Source organism: Mirounga angustirostris, unplaced genomic scaffold (assembly GCF_029215605.1).
Source record: "Mirounga angustirostris isolate CCGP_5_RB_7025 unplaced genomic scaffold, mMirAng1.0.hap1 SCAF_14, whole genome shotgun sequence".
In the NCBI taxonomy this organism is placed as follows: Eukaryota; Metazoa; Chordata; class Mammalia; order Carnivora; family Phocidae; genus Mirounga; species Mirounga angustirostris.
In genome coordinates this window covers 58175871-58197272 of record NW_026991722.1, presented here as the reverse complement: position 1 = coordinate 58197272, position 21402 = coordinate 58175871, and the positions used below count along the sequence as shown (strand labels likewise).

The following is a 21402-nucleotide window of genomic DNA, read 5'->3' as shown; positions in this document are numbered from 1 at the left end:
AGATTTTATTTATTTATTTGAGAGAGAGAATGAGAGACAGAGAGCATGAGAGGGAGGAGGGTCAGAGGGAGAAGCAGACTCCCTGACGAGCGGGGAGCCCGATGCGGGACTCGAACACGGGACTCCAGGATCATGACCTGAGCCGAAGGCAGTTGCTTAACCGACTGAGCCACCCAGGCGCCCGATTAATAAGCATTCTTAACTTACCAAAGCAATGTTTTTAACAGAAGTATGTTAGTGAAAAGTGTTTGCTTTTTGCTAGTTGTTTCTACACTTTTATGAAGGCAATGCTTAGCCACCACTGTTTATTTAGTGGCAGCTTTCAAAAGCTACATACAAAGTACCTAGGAAGAATAGAAGTTTTAACAAGTTCAGCCATATAAATTCAACCCCCAAAATGATATCAAGCAGCCCAGATATAATTTCACAAATGTAACCTTTACTATATTCAAACATTTAGAAAAAGAAGTTCTAATGTCTTCTCAAATCTAGCACTGCATTCTGTCCCTAAAACTCTACTGAAATTACCTTTACCAAGCAAAGTCATTTTAAGTCATTTTAAGGTATCTCAACTGACAAAATCCAATGGCCTCACCCTTCCTGTTAACCTCTGTGGCATCTGGCATACAGACTCCCTTAGCTACTCTTCTCTGTTTAGCCTCTCCTGGTTCTCTCTGTCCTCATTTCCTGTCTCTTGATGACTCTTAAATATTTGAATTCCTCCGGGTATACTCTCCTCCATTCTCTCTCCATTCTCTTTGGGTGACATCTCCATAATGATAAGGTTACTTTTTCACTAATCCTCATATATTTATTTCCAATGAGCTGTTTTGAGCTCTGGATTTTTATCTAACTGCTTATTAATACTTCCAGCTGGATGTTCCAATGGCCAAATCAACAAGTACAAACCAAACATTCTTCTCAAAACAACCCATTCCATTTCTTGGATTCCTTCTCAGGGAATAATAAACCTCAGGGTGGACCCAGATTACTTTTTCTACATACTCAAGTTTGATTCATTCAACATCTTTTAGATCTGCCAACTTCCTTCTATCCCCATAGCCGCTGCCCACACTGCCTTTTGTTTGGATTTTTAAAATAACACTCTAACTGCTTTCTACCACAGCCCTTCCCTTTTGACTCAATGGCTACAGGATAAATTTCAAGTTCCTTGGCAAGACACATAAGGCCATAATGAACCGGCCCGTGTCTAATGCTCATCTCCTACCCTCCATCCTCCACAGGCTACATCCTGACTTTATATGTACTACTGTAACGTTAAAATTCATGTCTTTTTTACATCTTGGACTGTCCTCCGCTTCCACTTTCCTGCTGGCCACATACTCACATTCATCCTTGAGAATTCAGATTAAGTATCTTTTCTACTGTGAAACCATCCCTGAACCCTCTACAGTTGATTGCTTCTCTCCATTTTTGTCCCATCATTGTACACTCAATACTTCCATTAATGTGCTTCTTACAATGGTAGAGCAATTCTCAAAGTATGGTACCTGAGACCATTTCAGAGGATCTGCAAGGTCAGAAATATGCTCACAGTAAGGTGTTACTGTACCTTGCTCATTCTCTCAAGAATACATACTAGAGTTTTCTAGAGACTACATGACAAGTGATATCCAAATACACTGCATGCAGAAGCAGATGAGAATTCAGTGGTCTCCTGTTAAATCAGACATTAAAGATCTGTGCAAAACCAAGGACACTCTTCTAATATTTTTTGTTTTGGATATAGCTATATATCCAATATAGTTGTTTTCCATGAAAATATATTATGTTTGTAAACATGTAATAGTTTTACTGTTTTTTTAAACCAGTTAATATAACATTAATTTTTTTCTCAGTTCTAATTTCTGATACTGTAAATATCAACAAGATATACCCACATGTAAAAAAGCTTTTTGGGATTTTTTTCCCCCAAAATATTTTATTTATTTATTTAAGAGAGAGAGATAGAGAGAGCACAAGCAGGCAAACAGTCAGAGGGAGAGGGAGACGCAGACTCCCCGCTGAGCTGGGAGCCCAGTGTGGGGGTAGATCCCAGGACCTGGAGATCATGACCTGAGCTGAAGGCAGATGCTTAACCATCTGAGCCACCCAGGTGCCCCTTTTTGGGATCTTTGATTATGTTGAAGGGGTCCTGAGAGCAAAACATTTCAGACAAACAGGAAGAATAATTAGTTAAGTGTCTTCATAAAGATTTAAATCATACCTTAACCACCTGTTGTTTTATGCTTAGTGTCATAAAACAGTATATAATACATTAAGAATCCCATATAAGTTTAGATAAAACTAATAATGAAACCATTCTGCTTAAGATTTGTCACATTTGGGGAAATTTGTCTATGGTGGAGTGAAGATACTGGCAATTTATTTGGGGAAACTTGTCTATGGTGGAGTGAAGATACTGGCAATTTATCTCCCCAGGAAACGACTATAAATCTAGACAATTGTCAAAACAACCACTTCAAGGCTCTAGAAATTGAAAAAAGCAAACAACAAATTGAGAAGCTTTTTTCTTTCAAGAAAAACTGCTTAAGTTTTCAAGAAAACTTCCTTTTTTCTTTTTTCAAGAAAAATGATGTTTTTTTCAAGAACAGTGAGTGTCTTTGGCATTCTTGCCTGGAGAATGCTTTCATTCCCTGGCTGATGCTTAGTTTGCATGAAGTGCTACTGGGGTGGGGTTGGCAATGAAAACCAGCATCTTTGTTGCCAAAGAGTGTCAACTTGAATTGGTACAGAAGGCCAAAAGCCCACACCCAGCTGCATTGTTTATAAAAATAGCAAACAGGGTAGGAAACAACTGGAGGGGGCACAATGCATAGTCCTATTAGCCTAAGACTGTGATCCTGCTGCAGAAGAGCAGCAGCTGGTGAATAAGCCAGATATTTACCAAGGAGACTGCAGAAACGAGAGAGCCATAGGGTGTACCAGATAAGATTTGTTTGCACATATCCTTGGCTGAGAGGGGAAGCTATGTTAATGTATGAGGAAGATCTGAGAAGGGTTAGGCTCTCCACATATCCCTCCCTGACTGGGAGACGGTGTGTACATGCAGAGGAAATCTGGGAGGGTCCAAGCTCTCCACATATCCTTAGATGAGTGCACACAAGCAAAGGGAAGACCTGGGTGAGCCCAACAGAAAGTAAATACCAGGGAAGATTTCAAAAATGCCTGAAGAGGGGAGGTGTGGGTGGCTCAGTCAGTTAAGTGTCTGCCTTCGGCTCAGGTCATGATCCCAGGGTCCTGGGATCGAGCCCCACATCGGGCTCGTTGCTCAGTGGGGAGCCTGCTTCTCCCTCTCCCTCTGCCCGCCGCTCTACCTGCTTGTGCTCTGTCAAATAAATAAAATCTTAAAAAAAAAAAAAAAACAAAAATGCCTGAATGTTGAATGCACTCCTCAACACACAGGCAAGTCTGTCAACAGAAGGTGGAAGTCTTATGGCTCCTGGTATTTGAGTACAACCTCTGACCAATCAACTGCTGCTGACTAATCTACACAGACAGGGGTAACTCTGTGGAAGCAAGACTAAAAAAGAAAAAGAAAAAAAAATGGATGCCAGTGGTTGAGACAAATACTGCAGATAAATTCTTAACATTTTATTATAAATAAATAAAAAAAGTCAGCGACAGTTACCACTTTCCGGTGGGAAATAATGAGAACCCAGAATTGTAGAACTGCTACAGTGTATCATCTAAATTGTCCAGTTTTCAATAAAAATTAAGACATACAAAAAAAGCAAGGAAAAAAGTATTCAATAGAAACTTCTCTGAGTAAGCCCAAATACTAGATTTGACAGTTATTATAAAGAAATAAAACAATGTTTAAAAAATTAAAGTATGACAATGACTTATCAAACAGAAAATACTAATAAAGAAAAATTACAAAAACAACCAAATGGGGCGCCTGAGTGGCTCAGTTGGTTAAGCGACTGCCTTCGGCTCAGGTCATGATCCTGGAGTCCCAGGATCGAGTCCCGCATCGGGCTCCCTGCTCGGCAGGGAGTCTGCTTCTCCCTCTGACCCTCCTCTCTCTCATGCTCTCTGTCTCAAATAAATAAATAAATAAAATCTTAAAAAAAAAAAACAACCAAATGGCAATACTGAATTTGAAAAGCAGAGTAACTGAAAACGTATTAGAAATGTTCACCAGCAGATGTGAGATGAAAAAAAAAACCAGTAAATATTCCAAATTTCATGAAAGCCTTTAATCTACAGATCTAAGAAGCTCAAGAAACCCCAAATAGAATACAAGGGAACCCTAAGCACATGACAGTCAAAGAGAGAGAAGCAATGAAAAAAAAAATTCATCTTGACAAGGGTACAAAACAGCTGACTTCTTATCAGAAACAGTTAAAGCAAGAAAGAAGTAGGGTGACATTCAATTTTTTTTTCTTTAAAAAAATCAACTAAGAAATCTATATCCAACAAAACTGAGCTTTGAAAACAGTCACCAAAGACCACAATTCTATAACTCAATTTGTATGGAACATCCAGAATAGGCAATTCTACAGAGACAGAAAGCAGATTAGTGACTGCCTAGGGCTGTGAAAGTTGGGGACAGAACGAGGAGTGACTGCTGATGGATACACAGGTTTCTTTTTTGGGTAAAAATTCTCTAAAATCAATAGTGGAGATAACTGCACAACTCTGTAAAAATAAAAGACTACTGAATTGTACACTTTAAGTGAATCATATGGTATGTGAATTATATCTCAATAAAGCTGCTTTTAAAATACAGCAAAACCAAGATATTCCTAGATCAATGAAGACTGAGAAATCTAATCATGGCTGAAGATCTGTTTTACAGTAAATACTGAAATTCCTAGAGACTATAAGGAAATAACAACCAGACAGTAACTTGAGTCTGTAAGAAGAAGAAATTAAGAGTGACAAAACTGGTAAATTTGTAGGTAAAAAGAACTGTATGTGTTTCCCCTTTCTTCTTTCATTTCTTTAAAAGATTGTACAAAATCATAACAGTCTATTTTGGAGTTAATAACAAATGTTGATGAATCTATAGATAGATACACCAAAAAAGGGGACGAAATTGGAGCTATACAGGAACAAAGCTGCTATATTTTACTGGAATTAAGTCAATATTAACTTACAATAATTAGATGCATATTATAATCCAGAGATCAACCTCTTAAGATTACAATTCAAGAAATCCGAAATTTAAGAAGTTTAAGAAATCAGAAATGTAAATAGTACAATGAAAAAGATTTAGAATAAAAAAAGGCAGCACAGATGGGAGAAAAACAAAAAAAATATGAAACATGTAAGAACACAGAGCAAAATGGCAGATGTAAATCCAACCCTATGAATAATTATATTAAATGTAAATGGATTAATCATTTTAATCAAAGGCAGAGATCGCCAGTGCAATCAGGCGAGAAAAAAACAGAAGTATCTATACTGGAAAAGAGTAAAATTATCTTTATACGGAGAGGACATGATCCCATTTGTAGAAAATCCTAAGGAATCCACAGACTTTTAGAACCAATACATGAGTTCAGTAAGGTCACAGAATACAAAATCACTATATAAAAATCAATTCTATTTCTATGCACTAGCAATAAAAAACCCAAAATGAAATTAACTCTTATAGCATCCAAAAGAATAAAACACTAATAATTTAGCAAAAGAAGTGCAAGATTTGTACACTAAAAACTATAAAGTATTGCTCAGGGAAACTGAAGACCTAAATAAACAGAGATATTCAGTGGTGATGGACTGGAAGACATACTGTTAAGATGTCAATACTCTCCAAACTGATCTATTTAATAAAATCCTTACTAAAAATCCCAACAGGTTTTTTTGTAGAAACTGACAAGGTAATCCTAAAATTTGTCTGGAAATGTAAAGGATCCTGAATAGCCAAAACAGTTTTTGAAAACAACAAATTCTGAAAACTTAAAATTCCTAATTTTGAAAGCAGATTTCGGGTTGCCTGGGGGTTGGGGTGGGAATAGGGACTGAATGCAAATGGGCACAAGCATCATTTAGCCATGATGGAAAGGGTGTAAACTGGATTGTGATGATGGCTGCAAAACTTTGTAAGTTTACTAAAAACCACTAGATTATACACTAAATGAGTGAATTTTAAGGGTATATAAATTATACCTCAATAAAGGGATTAAAAAAAAGATTTGTACACAAATGTTCATTGCAGCTCTATTCATATTTGCGAAAAACCGGAAACATTTCAGATGTCCTTTAATAAGAAAATGACTTAGGGGGAAGAAAAGACTTAAAAGGAAAAACAAAAAAACAAAAAGGAAAAATTCAAAGATAATGTGTAAAATTAACTAGATAAAGGAGATTGAGACCAGTTAGGAATGAAGAAGGATAGATGTAAAAAGAATCATAGGTCACTGGCAATGACTATAATAAACAACAAAAACTGTTAATATTTATTAAGCACATATTATGTAACAAGCATTACATTAGGCACTATACTTATGCCATTTCACCGTCACAACAATTCTCTAAAGTACTCTTGTCCTCCATTAGAGAGAGAGACACTGAGGCTGGAAAAGTTATGTAAATTTACCCAAGGTTAAATATATGGAAAATGCAACTGTTAGTGTATATGTGTGTTTTGGTACTGGGGGTCAGGAGGTGGAGAAAGAAATGCCAAATGATTGTGAAGTCTTGGATTTTTTTTTTTTCACCCCCCTCTCACTGATTATTTCTTAAGTAAATATGACATATTAGTAATTGTGTTATCTCAGGGAATGAAAAACAATCTTATTCCTAGGAATCCAATTTAATTCTAAAAGATTTAGATAAATGGTTTGGATTTATCTGGCATCCAACTGCTTTTTATTTTATGGCTAATTACTAAAAATACTAAATGGGGAGTTCTTGCCAATTCCAAAGGAGTCAACACATCTTTAGTATAATCATATACCTTTCTTCCATATGGTTTTTCTACCATATTGCTGTCACTGTCAGAATTTTCACTCTGAACTGGTTTTGTGAACCCAGATTTGGGCATCTTATAGCTGTTCAGCTAGCTTCTTCTTTTATCAGTCTTCTCATCCTGGATCTGTAAAGAATGGATATATAAGAGTTATTTGTATACATATGCAATGAAACCTACTTAAAGGTATATACCACAATTAATGCAATTTGATATTCTCTATGTCTCTAAAAGTCCTAGCCTAAACTAAGTTTTCATTTAAGAATGAGTTTCTAATTAAAGTCTACTCAGCTTGTCACTGAAAAGAAAAGAGAACTACTTTTATATTTCTTCCCATCTTCTCTAGACTAATATCTAATATCCAGTTTTTCAAGGAAACACAAGCAGTAGAAATGAAAGCAGTAACAAAGGGTTTGTCATTTCAGCCTGTCTCTAAAGGTAGAAGGTCCTAGCAGATTCTCTGGTAGTTCTGCATTGGTCTGGAATATACTTCTGAAGACCCAACCAAGAATCTGATAGGTTTGACTGCAATTTTACAATATCTAATTCCATTTTAAATTAACTGAAATTTATGAAACCCTTCCTACTTAAAATTCCTGGAGTATTTATTCACCTTCACTCAACTCCCAGACATTCCCAGGCAGTTAGTCACTTTACCAACCTATTCATTTGCTTAATGTTTATCATACTGTAATTATCATGTCATATACCATTTTCTAATTTGTTCAGCCTTCTGTTTCCTGCTCTGCAATAGGTCAAGAATCTTCTTAGAAGCTTATGCTTACATATAAATTTACACTTGAAATCCAAAAAAATTCCAAGAAGGGAGTTTTACATATAAAAAGGGAAGCCATGAGACTAGACCAGTGTTGCTGTCTGATGACCTACTAGCTACATGTGGCTGTTGAAAGTTAAATTAACTAAAATTAAAGTAACTACTATATAATACAGATATACATTTCTATTATCACAGAGAGCTCTACTGTACAGTACTGGGCTAGACTGAAGTTTCTGGCCAACAGGAGCATGACAGACCACAACATTAAGCAGAATGACTGACAAGCCTAATTTTTAATTATTTCATGCAATAAATTTCTTATAGATGGATATTACAGGTCTAAGTAAGCTACATTCTAGCATCTATGTGAATTATTAAAACCCAGACACCTTGAACAGAGGATTAATAAAATCTTCTATGTTCTTGAAATTGTTCTATTGGTGCTTTAAAATGTTTGATTTCAATAGGTGAATCAAACCCCAAAATCCCTTAGATGAACTGACTTAACTTGTAGATTATCAAAACTAGATTAAATTAATCTGAACATAGCCAAATTAGAATACATTCCAACAGAAAAAAACTGCCAGAGTTCAAATAGTTCAAATCTTTCATTTATAGAGGAGGAAATAAACTTGAATAAAGAAACTTTTTTGATACTACACACATGAGGCACAGTTTACCTTGGGATCATTCAACTGTTTCAACTATTACCATATAAATAGAATCATTAAACATAGCACTGCCCTCAAAACTAGCCTTGTGTAAAGCCTACAGAGTTACAGTTATGAGTCATATATAAACACAAAAATTCTGACTCAAAAGCAAAACGGATCTGCATAATATCAACCCCAGGCATTAGTCTAGGTGAGACTATAAAGATAAAGCACTAGCTCCTTTGTAGATCAAGCAAAGCAAGTTATTGGTGAATTTAGGACTGTCATTAATATTTTTTAAGAAAATTATACATAGCAATAATATTCTATTAATGGACTGTCAGAAAAAGCTTGTATTACCTTTCAATAACTTTATTTGGAAAATTTCAAAAAATCAAAATTAGATTCTAAAAATATTCCATCAATAAAAAGCATTTAATATATAGTTAGGTTCTGAGCCTATGCTATATAATGTAACTGCTAGAGCAACCAATATACAAACTATACACAGGATAATCAAAATCACATTAGGTAAACTAAAACAGAGTATCTTAAAATGTACAAATAACCAAATAGAAGGCAGGAAAAGAATGGAAAAAAGATATGCCATGCAAGCACTAATCAAAGGAAAGCTAGAGTAACTACATTAATATCAGACAAAACAGATCTCAGAGCAAAGGGGAACTTTACATATTACACACTGATAAGTTCAGTATGTAATTAGATCAGTCCACTAAATGTGTATGCAACTAGCAAAAGAGCTTCAAAATACAGGAAGCAAAAACTGGCAAAACTGACAGGAGAAATAGACAAATTCATAATTACAGCTGAAAGCTTCAACTAGTCTAAGATAGAAAATTAACAAGAATATAAAAGAACTGAAAAATGCCATCAATTCAAGTCAACTGGATCTAACTGACATTTGTACAAAAATCTGCCCAACAACAGGAAAATAGTCATTCTCTTCAAAGGCACACAGAATATTCACCAAGATAGGCCATGTCATGGGTCAAAAACAAACAGTAATAAATTTAATATAATTGGGGCGCCTGGGTGGCTCAGTTGGTTAACCGCCCGACTCGATCTCAGCTCAGGTCTTGATCTTAGGGTTGTGAGTTCAAGCCCCATGTTGGGCTCCCAAACAAACTACCGATCAATACAACAGCTCATGATCATATACAAAAAAATCTTCAATAAAATATTAGGAAATTAAATTCAACTATATATAAAAAGGACAATCCATCATGACAAGTAGGATTTATCCCAGTAATTGAAAGTCAGCTTAATGCGTGAAAATCAATCTATGCAATTCACTGTATTAACAGACTAAAAGTGAAAAAAACAAATGGTAGTCTCACCAGATACAGAAAAAGCATTTGATAAAAGTTAATACTGATTAATGGCAAACAACTCCCAGTAATAGAACAGAACTTGAAAGCTTTCTTTGTCTCCTAAGATCAACAATGGGGCAAGAATGTACACTCTCATCAAACCTCATCTTTTCCCCCTGGTTTTACTGAAGTATAACTGACAAACACTGTATATATCTAAGGTGTACAATGTGGTAATTTAATATATGTATACACTGTGAAATGATTACCAGAAGCTAATTAAAACATCCATCATGTCACATAATTAACACATTTTATCTGTGTATAGTAAGAGCACTTGAGTCTATACTCTTAGAAAATTTCAAGTATATATTATTAACTATAGTCACCATGCTGTACATCTCCCCATTTCCCCCAATCCCCAGCAACCACCATTCTACTCTTTGTTTCCGTGAGTTCATTTTTAGATTCCACACGTAAGTGAAATCATACAGTATTTATTTTTCTGTCTCTGGCTTATCTCACTTAATGTAATGTCCTTGAAGTTCATCCATGTTAGCACAAATGGGAGGATTTCCTTTTTTTCAATGACTGAATGATATTCCACTGTAAATATGAAGACCATATTTTCTTTATCCATTCATCCATCAACACACATTAAGGCTGATTCTACACTTGGCTTTTGTGACTAATGCTGCAACACAGATTAGTAGAAATATCACTTTGAGGTATTCATTTCATTTCCTTTAGATATATACCTAAAAGTGGGATTGCTGGATCAGATAGCAGTTATACTGTTAATTTTTTGAGGAACCTCCATGCTCTTTTCCATAGTGGCTGCACCAACTTACATTCCAACTAGAGTGTATAAGGGACCTTGTCACCCTACGGTCACCAACTCTTGCTATCTCTTGTCTTTTTGGTAACAGCCATCCTAAAAGGTGTAAGGTTAGATCTCATCATGGTTTTGATTTGCATTTCCCTGATGATTAGTGATGCTGAGCACCTTTTCTCTCTTTTTTTTTTTAAGATTTTATTTATTTATTTATTTGACAGAGAGAGAGACACAGCGAGAGAGGGAACACATGGAGGGAGAGTGAGAGAGGGAGAAGCAGGCTTGCTGCAGAGCAGGGAGCCCGATGCGGGGCTCGATCCCAGGACCCCAGGATCACAACCTGAGCAGAAGGCAGATGCGTTAATGACTGAGCCACCCAGGTGCCGAGCGCCTTTTCATATACTTGGCCGTTTGTGTGTCTTCTCTGGAGAAATGTTCAGGTCTTTGCCCATTTTTAAACTGAATTTGTTTACTATTGAGTTGTATATATTTTGGACATTAATCCCTTACTAGATGTATGGCAAATATTTTCTCTCATTCCAAAGGCTGCCTTTCCATTGTTTCCTTCGCTGTGCAAAAGGTTTTTAGTTTAATGTAGTCCTACTTAATAAAAATTTCTTGGAGTGCGGGTTAAAACACACATTTAGTAGGTTTGAAATAAAACCAAGAATTTGTACTTTTAATAAGTATCCCAGTGGTTCTTAATCATTAGGAAAATTTGAAAACAAATTAAATTACTGAGTATTTTTACTGATATTATAAACGATCTCATTAGAAAAGGATTCATTTCATTAATTTAAGACGGGATTTCTCTACCATATTAAACCATATATATATACACAACATGCATGCATGTGGGTGTGTGGGGTATCATCTTAATTTAAAAAATAACTACATTAAGCAGCCTGAGTGTCTCATTAAAATTTTTTAACTGTCATTTCCTTTCTTCACAGGATAACTCTTTGTGAGAGTACTTTAACTTACAAGATTGATCCTAAAGAGCATTCAAACACTGGCACAATATTTATTTTATTCTACTGATTGTTACTTATGCCATAAATGCTCCATAGCTTTCTTCTCTTAGATTGATCTGTTTCCATTTTTCTGGCAAGTATATGTAGCAACTATTAGTTTCTTATCACTGCCTCTTAATTATCACCTTTAACACTGGCTTCTCTGGAAGTTTATTCTTCCCTCCACTTTAGATAGAAAATTTGTTGCTTACTCAATTACTGACCTCTAAGGATTTTTAAGTTTAAAATCGTCTTAGCAGAAGCTTGCAAACCACAGATTATATTTTTTTCTTTCAGATTATAAGGAAAAAATGAAGTTTTATACAATTCTTTACATTTAAATAGAACTTTAAACAGTATTTTCCAAACTGATTTTTCAAAGCCTCCTTCATTGCGATCTCTAGAAACTACTTTTGATGGTGGGGTGGGGGATGAGGGATGGGGAGGAGAAATCACATAACTGGAAGAGAACTACTGTATCTTAAATCTCTTGACCTAAGTAAGGTGGTATCCATCTACCTTACCCAATCCTTCTTTCCAGTAGAAAAATATTCTATAAGCACACTTTCTTGGATTACATACGCATTTGCTTTAGCAAAAGGAGTCTGACTGACTCATTTTGGGGACACAATGCATGCATATCTAAAAAGTCCAGTTATTGGAAATTTGCTAAAAACTACTGATAAAAATCCATATCACTACCCACAATGTAAAATTTATCCAAGCAAGTAAAACTAATTTAGCCAGTAACAATGTCATTAAACTAATGCTAAGTTATAATTTAATAACAAGAAGAGCAGATTCAAACAACACAGCTAACTCGACAAGAATAATTACACAGATAAGCATCCTTCTTGAAGGCTGAGGTAACTGCAATGTCAAGTCTTGCTTGACAGACTTCTTAGTATAATAACAAAACCGATTCTTCAGGCAATATTAATAAGTTGCTCTTTTTTATGACTTACTCTTCATCCTAACAATTTGGAGAAAACTTTATCTTCCTAGCAGAGAGTACAAAATCGCCCATAGGAAGAAGCCAAACGTTGTTGAGAAAATGCTTTGGAAAAACCAATCAAGAAGGAATAAGCCTTGGGAGCAGTCTGTAGGGAAAAGCTACTCAACATGACAAAACAAGTGAGGGTTAAGGGGAAAAAATCCAAGAAGAGAGAAAAGACTGGTAGACTACTGGCAAGATAGTATGGCTAGACGAGAACTTTGGGGAACAGAAGTAGATAATGGAATTTGTGAAGTTATATGCTATGGATGTAAAAGTAAAAGTGAAAATCTACAGAAGTGTTCTTCTAAAGAAACTAAAGAAAATTCTGTATTTTGAGATCACTTTATAGTTTTATAACATTCAGTGAGCACTGGACCCTCAGAATCAATGCTTTAAACATTATTTTTTTTGTTAGCCCTAGTTACTCTATCTTCCAATTATAAGTCTAGTCACTCTATTTTCCAACCATAAGTCTGACTTCAAAATTCCTCATAGGGGTATCACAAAATACCAGAATTGGTCTTTAGCTTCTATCTACAAAACGAAAAGGTATCAAACTCAAAGTCTGTCAGCAAATCTTTCCCAATTAAGTCATCAGATATATTTAGCTTTACTCCTACAGCTCTATACCTACTTCGCAATTAGTACTCATCCTTTAAGGGTACATTTTTACCAAGGTTTTGGTGGCAAGAAGAGTTGGGAAGCTTTCCTCTAAGTGGGCTAAGATAAGCAGAAGCTTAAAAATAAAAAAAGTCAGGGGGAAAAAAACACCCAAGAGAGAATAAGCAGAACAAAGTACTGAAACCAAAACTTAGTAATGGATGAATACAGACTACATGGATTAAAAATTAACTGAAATCTAAACACAGATGCAACAAGCTGACATTTTATTTTTTTTACTTATTTTTTTTTAAACATTTTTTTTTTTTTAAGATTTTATTTATTTGAGAGAGAATGAGATAGAGAGGGAGCATGAGAGGGGGGAGGGTCAGAGGGAGAAGCAGACTCCCTGCTGAGCAGGGAGCCCGATGCCGAAGGCAGTCGCTTAACCAACTGAGCCACCCAGGCGCCCAACAAGCTGACATTTTATAAAATGGTTTCTTTCCCTCACTTCAACCCTGCCTAAACCGACTTTTAAATTAAAGACAATCAAACTGCGTTGGCATTTGTTTTTAGCTTTGATGAGATCCTCTTTGATTCACATTACTGCTTCCAGAACATTTCAACTTACTCAAAATATGCTGTTCTTTTAGGCTTATGCCACCTGGTAATTCAAACTTGCTTGACTACCAGAAGCAAAGCAGAATCGTTTGTTGTCGTTTTTTAAAGATACAGATGTCTAGCTTTATCTTTGGAACTACTGAATCAGAATATCTGGGAATGGAAATAAATACCACTTTTTAAAAAGCTGCCTTTAGTGACTGCCAGGGGCTGGGAGAAGAGGGAAACAGGTTTCTTTTTGGGTAATTAAAAATGTTCTAGAATTAGGTAATGGTGATCGTTGCACAACATTGTGAATATACCTAAAACCACTGAATTGTACACTTTAAAATGGTTAAAATAGTGAATTACATGTGAATTTTATTTCAATAAAAAAAGGTCCCTGGTGGTATAGCTTAACAATTTGATACTATAGAGTTGAGCCTTGAACAATATGGGTTTGAACTGCACAGGTCCATTTATATGTGGAATTTTTCAATAATTATATATTAGAAAAAATAAAGAGATATGCAACAATTTGAAAACACTCACACAAGAACTACACAGCCCAGAAATAGTGAAAAAAGAGTTAGGTATCCCATGTATGCATAAAATATGTAAATACTAGTATATTTTACCATTTATTACCATAAAATATACAGAAATCTGTAATAAAAAACTAATTTATCGGGCGCCTGGGTGGCTCAGTTGGTTAAGCGACTGCCTTCAGCTCAGGTCATGATCCTGGAATCCCTGGATCAAGTCCCGCATCGGGCTCCCCGCTCGGCAGGGAGTCTGCTTCTCCCTCTGACCCTCCTCCCTCTCATGTGCTTGCTCTCTCTCATTCTCTCTCTCTCAAATAAAAAAAAAACAAAACAAAAACAAAACTAATTTATCAAAATGTACACATGCAGAGACTGTACATGGTACCATTTAGTCAAGACAAATGAAAACAAATGTAAAGACAGAGTATTAAATAACTGCATAAAATTAACTGTAGCGGGCGCCTGGGTGGCTCAGTTGGTTGAGCGACTGCCTTCGGCTCAGGTCATGATCCTGGAGTCCCGGGATCGAGTCCCACATCGGGCTCCCTGCTCGGTGGGGAGTCTGCTTCTCCCTCTGACCCTCCTCCCTCTCATGCTCTCTGTCTCTCATTCTCTCTCTCTCAAATAAATAAATAAAATCTTTAATAAATAAATAAATGAGCAAACTCAAAAAAAAAAAATTAACTGTAGCACACACATCTTGTACTACCATAATAATTTCACAGCCACATCCTGTTACTACTGGTGGGTTCAGTGTTGCAAGTACCCATTTAAAATGTCGAGTCATGCCAATCATCTCTACATAAATTGCGCATCGCGATAAAAAGTGATCTCTTGTGGTTCTCCCTATTAGTAAGGAGTTAAAAAGGAGTTTTTAAGGAGTTAAAAGTTGTATGTGGATTTTCAACTGTGTGGGGAGTCAGCACCCCTAACCTCTGTGTGTTGTTTAAGGGTCAAATGATCTTGTATTCTGGAAATGAACACTTAAGTAAATGGATAGTGAATTGTAGGAGCTATGGTTCTCACTGCTTGAGTGGGAGATTGCAGAAAGGCAAGTCAGGAGAAGGCTGAAATGTGGTAATGAATTATTGTTTGAGAGAGTATGAATTCATGTTTAGCTTAATGTACACACAGATGGTTTCATACAAAAATATTTATAGATATGCACAGGTAGAATTAGATTACACACATAGATTTCCTTCCTGTATCAGCTAGCAAGCCCAGGAGCAACAACAAATACCCCAGTAGCAAGGAGAACACGTAACACCAAGATCTTGGTTACTAGTACCTTTATCCAGAGGAACCAGGGCTTAGAAAAATGGCTGATCCTAGGACTGAGACAGGAAATATACAACGTGAGTTTGGAGACTCTTGTACTATAAAGGAAGGAAGTCCTCAAAAAATGGACATAAATTCAACAATGGGAATGTGTCAAAGGGATACAGGTGTCAACTGCAAGAGGTCCCAACTGGTAAAGTTGGAACACTTTCAGCAATAGAATAAATAAGTAAAGTGGTACTGGGTTATAACCCAAGGCATAAATATCTATGTCCATTTCCATGAGGAATTCCAGGTAGTTTATATAGATATTCTCTCAAGGAGGTGAATGAAGCATTATTGCCCACTCTGTGGGTTGCACAGAGTGACTTCCTTCCAAAGAATACAGTACGGAAAGCGGGAAAACAAACTTGAAAAACCTGACAAATACTATCCCAGCAAAGTGATTAAAGTTAGCATCAACAGTGATGTCATTTTGATAGTATGTACCATTGATGTGATGAAAACAGAACTTTACCTAGGTGGTTTTCCTCCCTAAAACACATAACCCTAGTTTAATCACAAGAAAAATATAAGACAAATTCCAATATTGGGGCACCCTACAAAAATACCTGACCGGTACTCCTTAAAATGGTCGAGACCACCAGAAACAAGGAAAGTCTGAGAAACCATCACAGCCAAGAGGAGCATAGGAGACATGATGACTAAATGTAATGTGGCATCCTAGATGGGATTCCTAGAACAGGAATATGACATTAGATAAAAATTATAGAAATCTGTATAAAGTATGGATTTCAGTTAATAATAATGTATCAATTATGACAACTGTACCATGCTAATGTAAGATATTAATAACGGAGAAAATTTGGTGAGGTATATAGAAACTCCATGTTGTCTTTATAATTTTTCTGTAAATCTAAAACTACTTTAAAGTAAAATGTTTACTTATAAAAAAGTTCCCCAGGTAATTTCAATGATTTGGGAACCATTAAATAACTTCTTCCTCTACCCTTTTTACTGCAAGCACCTACATACCTCATACTGGTTATAACCCAGTACCACTCTACCTCATATTGAGTTTTATCACTTACAGTCTTTATCTCTACCTCAAATCCCTCCCCCATCATGGTTTTCTTCAAAGTTCATGTCTATATCCCATTTCACATTCTGATCCCTTAGGTTCTTGGACTTCTATCAAAAACTTTTTCACCCCACTTTAGCCACTACTCCATTTTTTTCTCTTCAGATTTTTGTTAGTATCCTTTGCCATTTTCTACTGTGGTATTTACCATTTTTCTATTGTCTTGTAAAAGCAGAAAAACAATGCTGTCATTTTTGTACACGCACACACATACACAGACATATCTCAGAGATACTGTGGGTTTGGTTCCAGACTACTGTAATAAAGTGAAAATTGCAAAAAAATGAGTCAAATGAATTTTTTTGGTTTTCCAGTGCATGTGAAAGTGATGTTTTACACTACACTGTAGTCTATTAAGTTAAAAAAAAATGGATATACCTTAATTAAAAAAAATACTTTCTTGCTAAAAACTGCTAACCATCATCTGAGTTTCGAGTTGTAATCACTGATCACAGATCACTATGACAAATAATGAAAAAGTCTGAGATATTGCAAGAATTACCAGAATGTGATACAAAGACACAAACTGAGCAAATGCTGTTGGGAAAATGGCACTGACAGACCTGCTCAACACAAGGTTGCCATAATATCCAATTTGTCAAAAAAAAAAAAAAGTGTCTGTAAAGCTCAATAAAGCAAAGCCAATAGAACAAAGTATGCCTGTGTATATATGTAATTACATGTAATTTAAATTATAATAATTTAAATTGTGGTTAAATTATAGTAATTATAACTATGCATTTATAATTACATATAACTTAAATTTAAAATATATATAAAATTTAAATTGTGGTGAAATATACCTAATATAAAATTTACCACTTTATTTTTTTATAGAGGTATAACTGACATGTAACATTACATTAGTTTCAAGCGTAAAACATAACGATTCAGTATTTGTATATACTGTGATGTAATCACAATAAGTCTAGCTAACATCTGTCACCATACACGGTTGCAAATTATTTTCCTCATAATGAGAACTTTTAAGATTTACTCTTAGCAACTTTCAAATTTGCAATACAGTATTATCCATGCTGTATATTATGCTGTCACCATGCTGTACATCTTTATGATTTTTAATTTCCCACTTTTTTTTTTAATCTTTTGAACCCCTTCACCATTTACCCCCCACCTCTAGCAACCAGTTTTCTGTATCCATGAACTTGTTTTTTTGTCAGTTGTTGTTGCTGTTTTTGTTTTTGTTTTTTCAGATCCTAAATTTAAGAGCAATCATACGGTGTTTGTCTTTTTGACTGACTTATTTCACTTAGCACAACTGTCCTCATGGGGCACCCATGTTGTCGCAAATGGCAAGATTTCATTCTTTTTTACTGCTGAATGATATTCCCGTGTGTGTGTGTGTGTATGTGTTTTGTAGGGGCCAAGGTAAGGCCACCCAAAATCTACCACAATGGCCTATCGATTATTTTGAACTGCAGCTACTTGGGAAACAGTCAGTGCAAAGACACTTACACACTCTTTTGTTCCCCTAAAAGCAGGAAATATATCTCCCATATAGAAGGCATCCTTATCATCAATCAGAGATAGGGACTTCAAAAATGAGAAAGCTGTAGAAATGAATCTACTACCTCAGCCCAAATTTCACTTGGAATTCCTACTACGTGAAGTTCCCGAACATGTTTTCTTCATCCTCTCAATTCCTCACAAATTTATTGTCTTTGTCTAAAAAAGCAGAAAAACTGCCTGCCCTGCTCATTTCTTGGATCTCATTTCATTATTGGGCCTCCATGAGCACATAATGGAACTTTGGGTTTTTTCTCCTGTTAACCTGTCTCACGTAAATTTAATTCTTAGTCCAGCTGTAAAACCTTTAAGTGGAAAAGAAGAATTTTTCCTTCTCTACTGTATATATCATAATTTCTTTATCCATTCATCCATCAATGAACTCTTTTCATATATTGGCTACAACAGCCAATATATTTATTACAATAATAATGCTGCCATAAACATAGAGGTGCATGTATATTTCCAAGTATTTTGTTTTCTTCGCATAGATACCCAAAAGTGGAATTCTTAGATCATATGATATTCTATTTTTAATTTTTTGAGGAACCTTCATACTATTTTCCATAGTGGCGATACCAATTTATATTCCCACCAACAGTGCATGAGGAGGGTTCCCTGTTCTCCACATCCGCACCAATACTTACTTCCTGCCTTTATGGATAATCGCCATTCTAACAGGTGTGAGCAGATATCTTACTGTGGCTTTCATTTACATTTCCCTAATGATTAATGATGTTGAGCATCCTTTCATGTACCTGTTGGCAACCTGCAGGTCCTTCTTTGGAAAAATGTCTATTCAGATCTTCTTTCCGCTTTTAAATTGGATTGCTTTCTTTTTTGCTAGAGTTGTAGGAGTTCTTTATATTTTCTAGATATTAGTCCCTAATAGATATAGGATTTACAAATATTTTCTCCCATTCAGTAGGTTAATTTTGTTTTGTTTGATGGTTTGTTGATGGTTTTGTTTTGTTGATGGTTTCCTTTGCTGTGCAGAAGCTTTTTAATTTGATGTAGTCTCACTTATCTTTGCTTTTACGTTTGGTGTCAGATTCAAAATACCATTGCCAAGACCTGTCAAGGAGCTTAACACCTGTTTTCTTCTAGGAATTTTATGGTTTCATGATTTACGCTCTTTGAGTGGATTTTTGTTTAGGGTATAAGATAGTAGTCCAGTTTTCTCAAGACCATTTTTTGGAGAGACTGTCCTTTCCCCATGTATATTCTTGCCTCCTCTGTTGTAAATTAACTGACCACGTATGTATGAGTTTATTTCTGGGTTCTCTACTCTGCTCCAGTGACCTCTGTGCCTCTTTTTATGCCAGTAACACAGTTTTAATTACTATAGCTTTGTAATATAGTTTGAAATCAGGGAGCGTGGTGATGCCTTCAGCTTTGTTCTTCCTGAAGACTACTTTGGCTATTTGAGGTCTTTTGTGGTTCCATAGAAATTTTACAACTTGTTTCTGTGAAAAATGCCATTGGAATTTTGATAGGGATTGCACTGAATCTATAGATTGCTTTGGCTAGTATGGACATTTTAACAATTTTGATTCCATCAATCCATTAGCACAGAATCTCTCTCCATTTGTGTCATCTTCAACTGCTTTCATTAACGTCTTCTGGTCTTCAATATTCAGGGCCTCGCCTCTTTGGTTAAATTTATTCTTAGGCAATTTTTTTTGATGCAATTGTAAATGGGACTGTTTTCCTGATTTCTCTTTCTTATAGTTCATTAGTATACAGAAATGCAACAGATTTTGTATATTGATTTTATATCCCAAAACTTGACTGAATTCGTTTACTAGATCTAACAGTTTTTGGTAGAGTTTTCGATATATATTATGTCATCTGCAATGACAGTTTTACTTCGTCCTTTCCAATTTAGATGTCTTTTATTTCTTTTTCTTGCCTAACTGCTCTGGCTAGGACTACCTATACTGTGTTGAATAAAAACAGCAAGAATGGACATCCTTGTCTTGCTCCTGATTGCAGATGAAATGCTTACAACCTTCCACTCTTGACTCTGATGTCTGTTCTGAGCTTGTCACATATGACCTTTATTATGTTGAGGCACATTCCATCTTTTATACCTGCTTTTGTTGAGTGTATTATTTTTTTTCATAAGTGGATGTTGAATTTTGTGAAATGTTTTTTGGCATGTATTGAGATAATATGATATCTACCCTTCATTTTTCAATGTGCTATATCACACTGACTGATATGAGGATGTTGAACCATCACCATATACATGGAATAACTCCCATCTGATCATCATGTATGATCCTTTTAGCATACTGTTAAATTTGGTTTGCTAATATCTGTTGACAATTTTTGTATGTACATTGATACATTCACATCAGGGATAGCAGTGGCAATTTTTCTTTTCTTGTGGTATCTTGTGTGGTTTTGGTATCAGGATAATGCTGGCCCTATAAAATTATTTTGGAAGAATTCCCTCCTGTTCTATATTTTGGAGGAGTTTGAGAATAATTGGTATTAATTTATTTGAATGTTTGATAAAATTCACCAGTGAAGCCATCTGTTTACAAGCCAACTTAACCTTTCATCTATTTTGCCTAAACCCCACTCACTTCCCACCTCTGGCAACGAGCAATATGTTCTCTGTATCTATGAGCTTTGTGTTTTTGTTTTGTTTTAGATTTCACATGTGAGATCATATATTTCTTTCTCTGACTTATTTCACTTAGTGTAATGCCCTCAAGGCCCATCCATGTTGCTGCAAATGGTAAGACTTCATTCTTTTAATGGCTGAATAATATTTCATTGTACACACATACCACATCTTTATTCATTCATTTATCAATGGACACTTAGGTTGTTTCTATATCTTGGCTAATTGCAAATAATGCTGCAACGAACATGGAAGTGCATAAGTCTTTTTGAGTTAGTGTTTTCATTTTCTTTGGAAAGGTACCCAGAACTGGAATTGCTGAATCATACAGAAGCTCTCTTTTTAATTTTTTGAGGAATTTCCATGCTGTTTTCCATAGTGATTGCACCAGTTTACATCCCCACCAACACTGCACAAGGATTCCCTTTCCTCCACATCCTCACAATCACTTGTTATTTCTTGTAATGCATGGTTCTGTGGCAGTAAGTACATTCACACTGTTGTGTAAGCATCACCACCATTCATC

At 35.6% G+C, this 21402-nt stretch overlaps 1 protein-coding gene across 8 annotated transcripts in view; it reads right to left on the bottom strand.

Moving 5' to 3' along the window:
- The window catches only part of ANKRD12 (ankyrin repeat domain 12), a 122098-nt gene that overhangs the window by 80997 nt on the left and 19699 nt on the right, over positions 1-21402 (bottom strand). For all 8 annotated transcript variants that reach the window (XM_045887035.3, XM_045887038.3, XM_054510359.2 and 5 more), the window contains one exon: positions 6932-7069. In XM_045887035.3, coding sequence (XP_045742991.1) covers positions 6932-7018 — 87 coding nt within the window. In that variant the 5' untranslated portion in view covers positions 7019-7069. The remainder of the gene's footprint in view (positions 1-6931; positions 7070-21402) is intronic.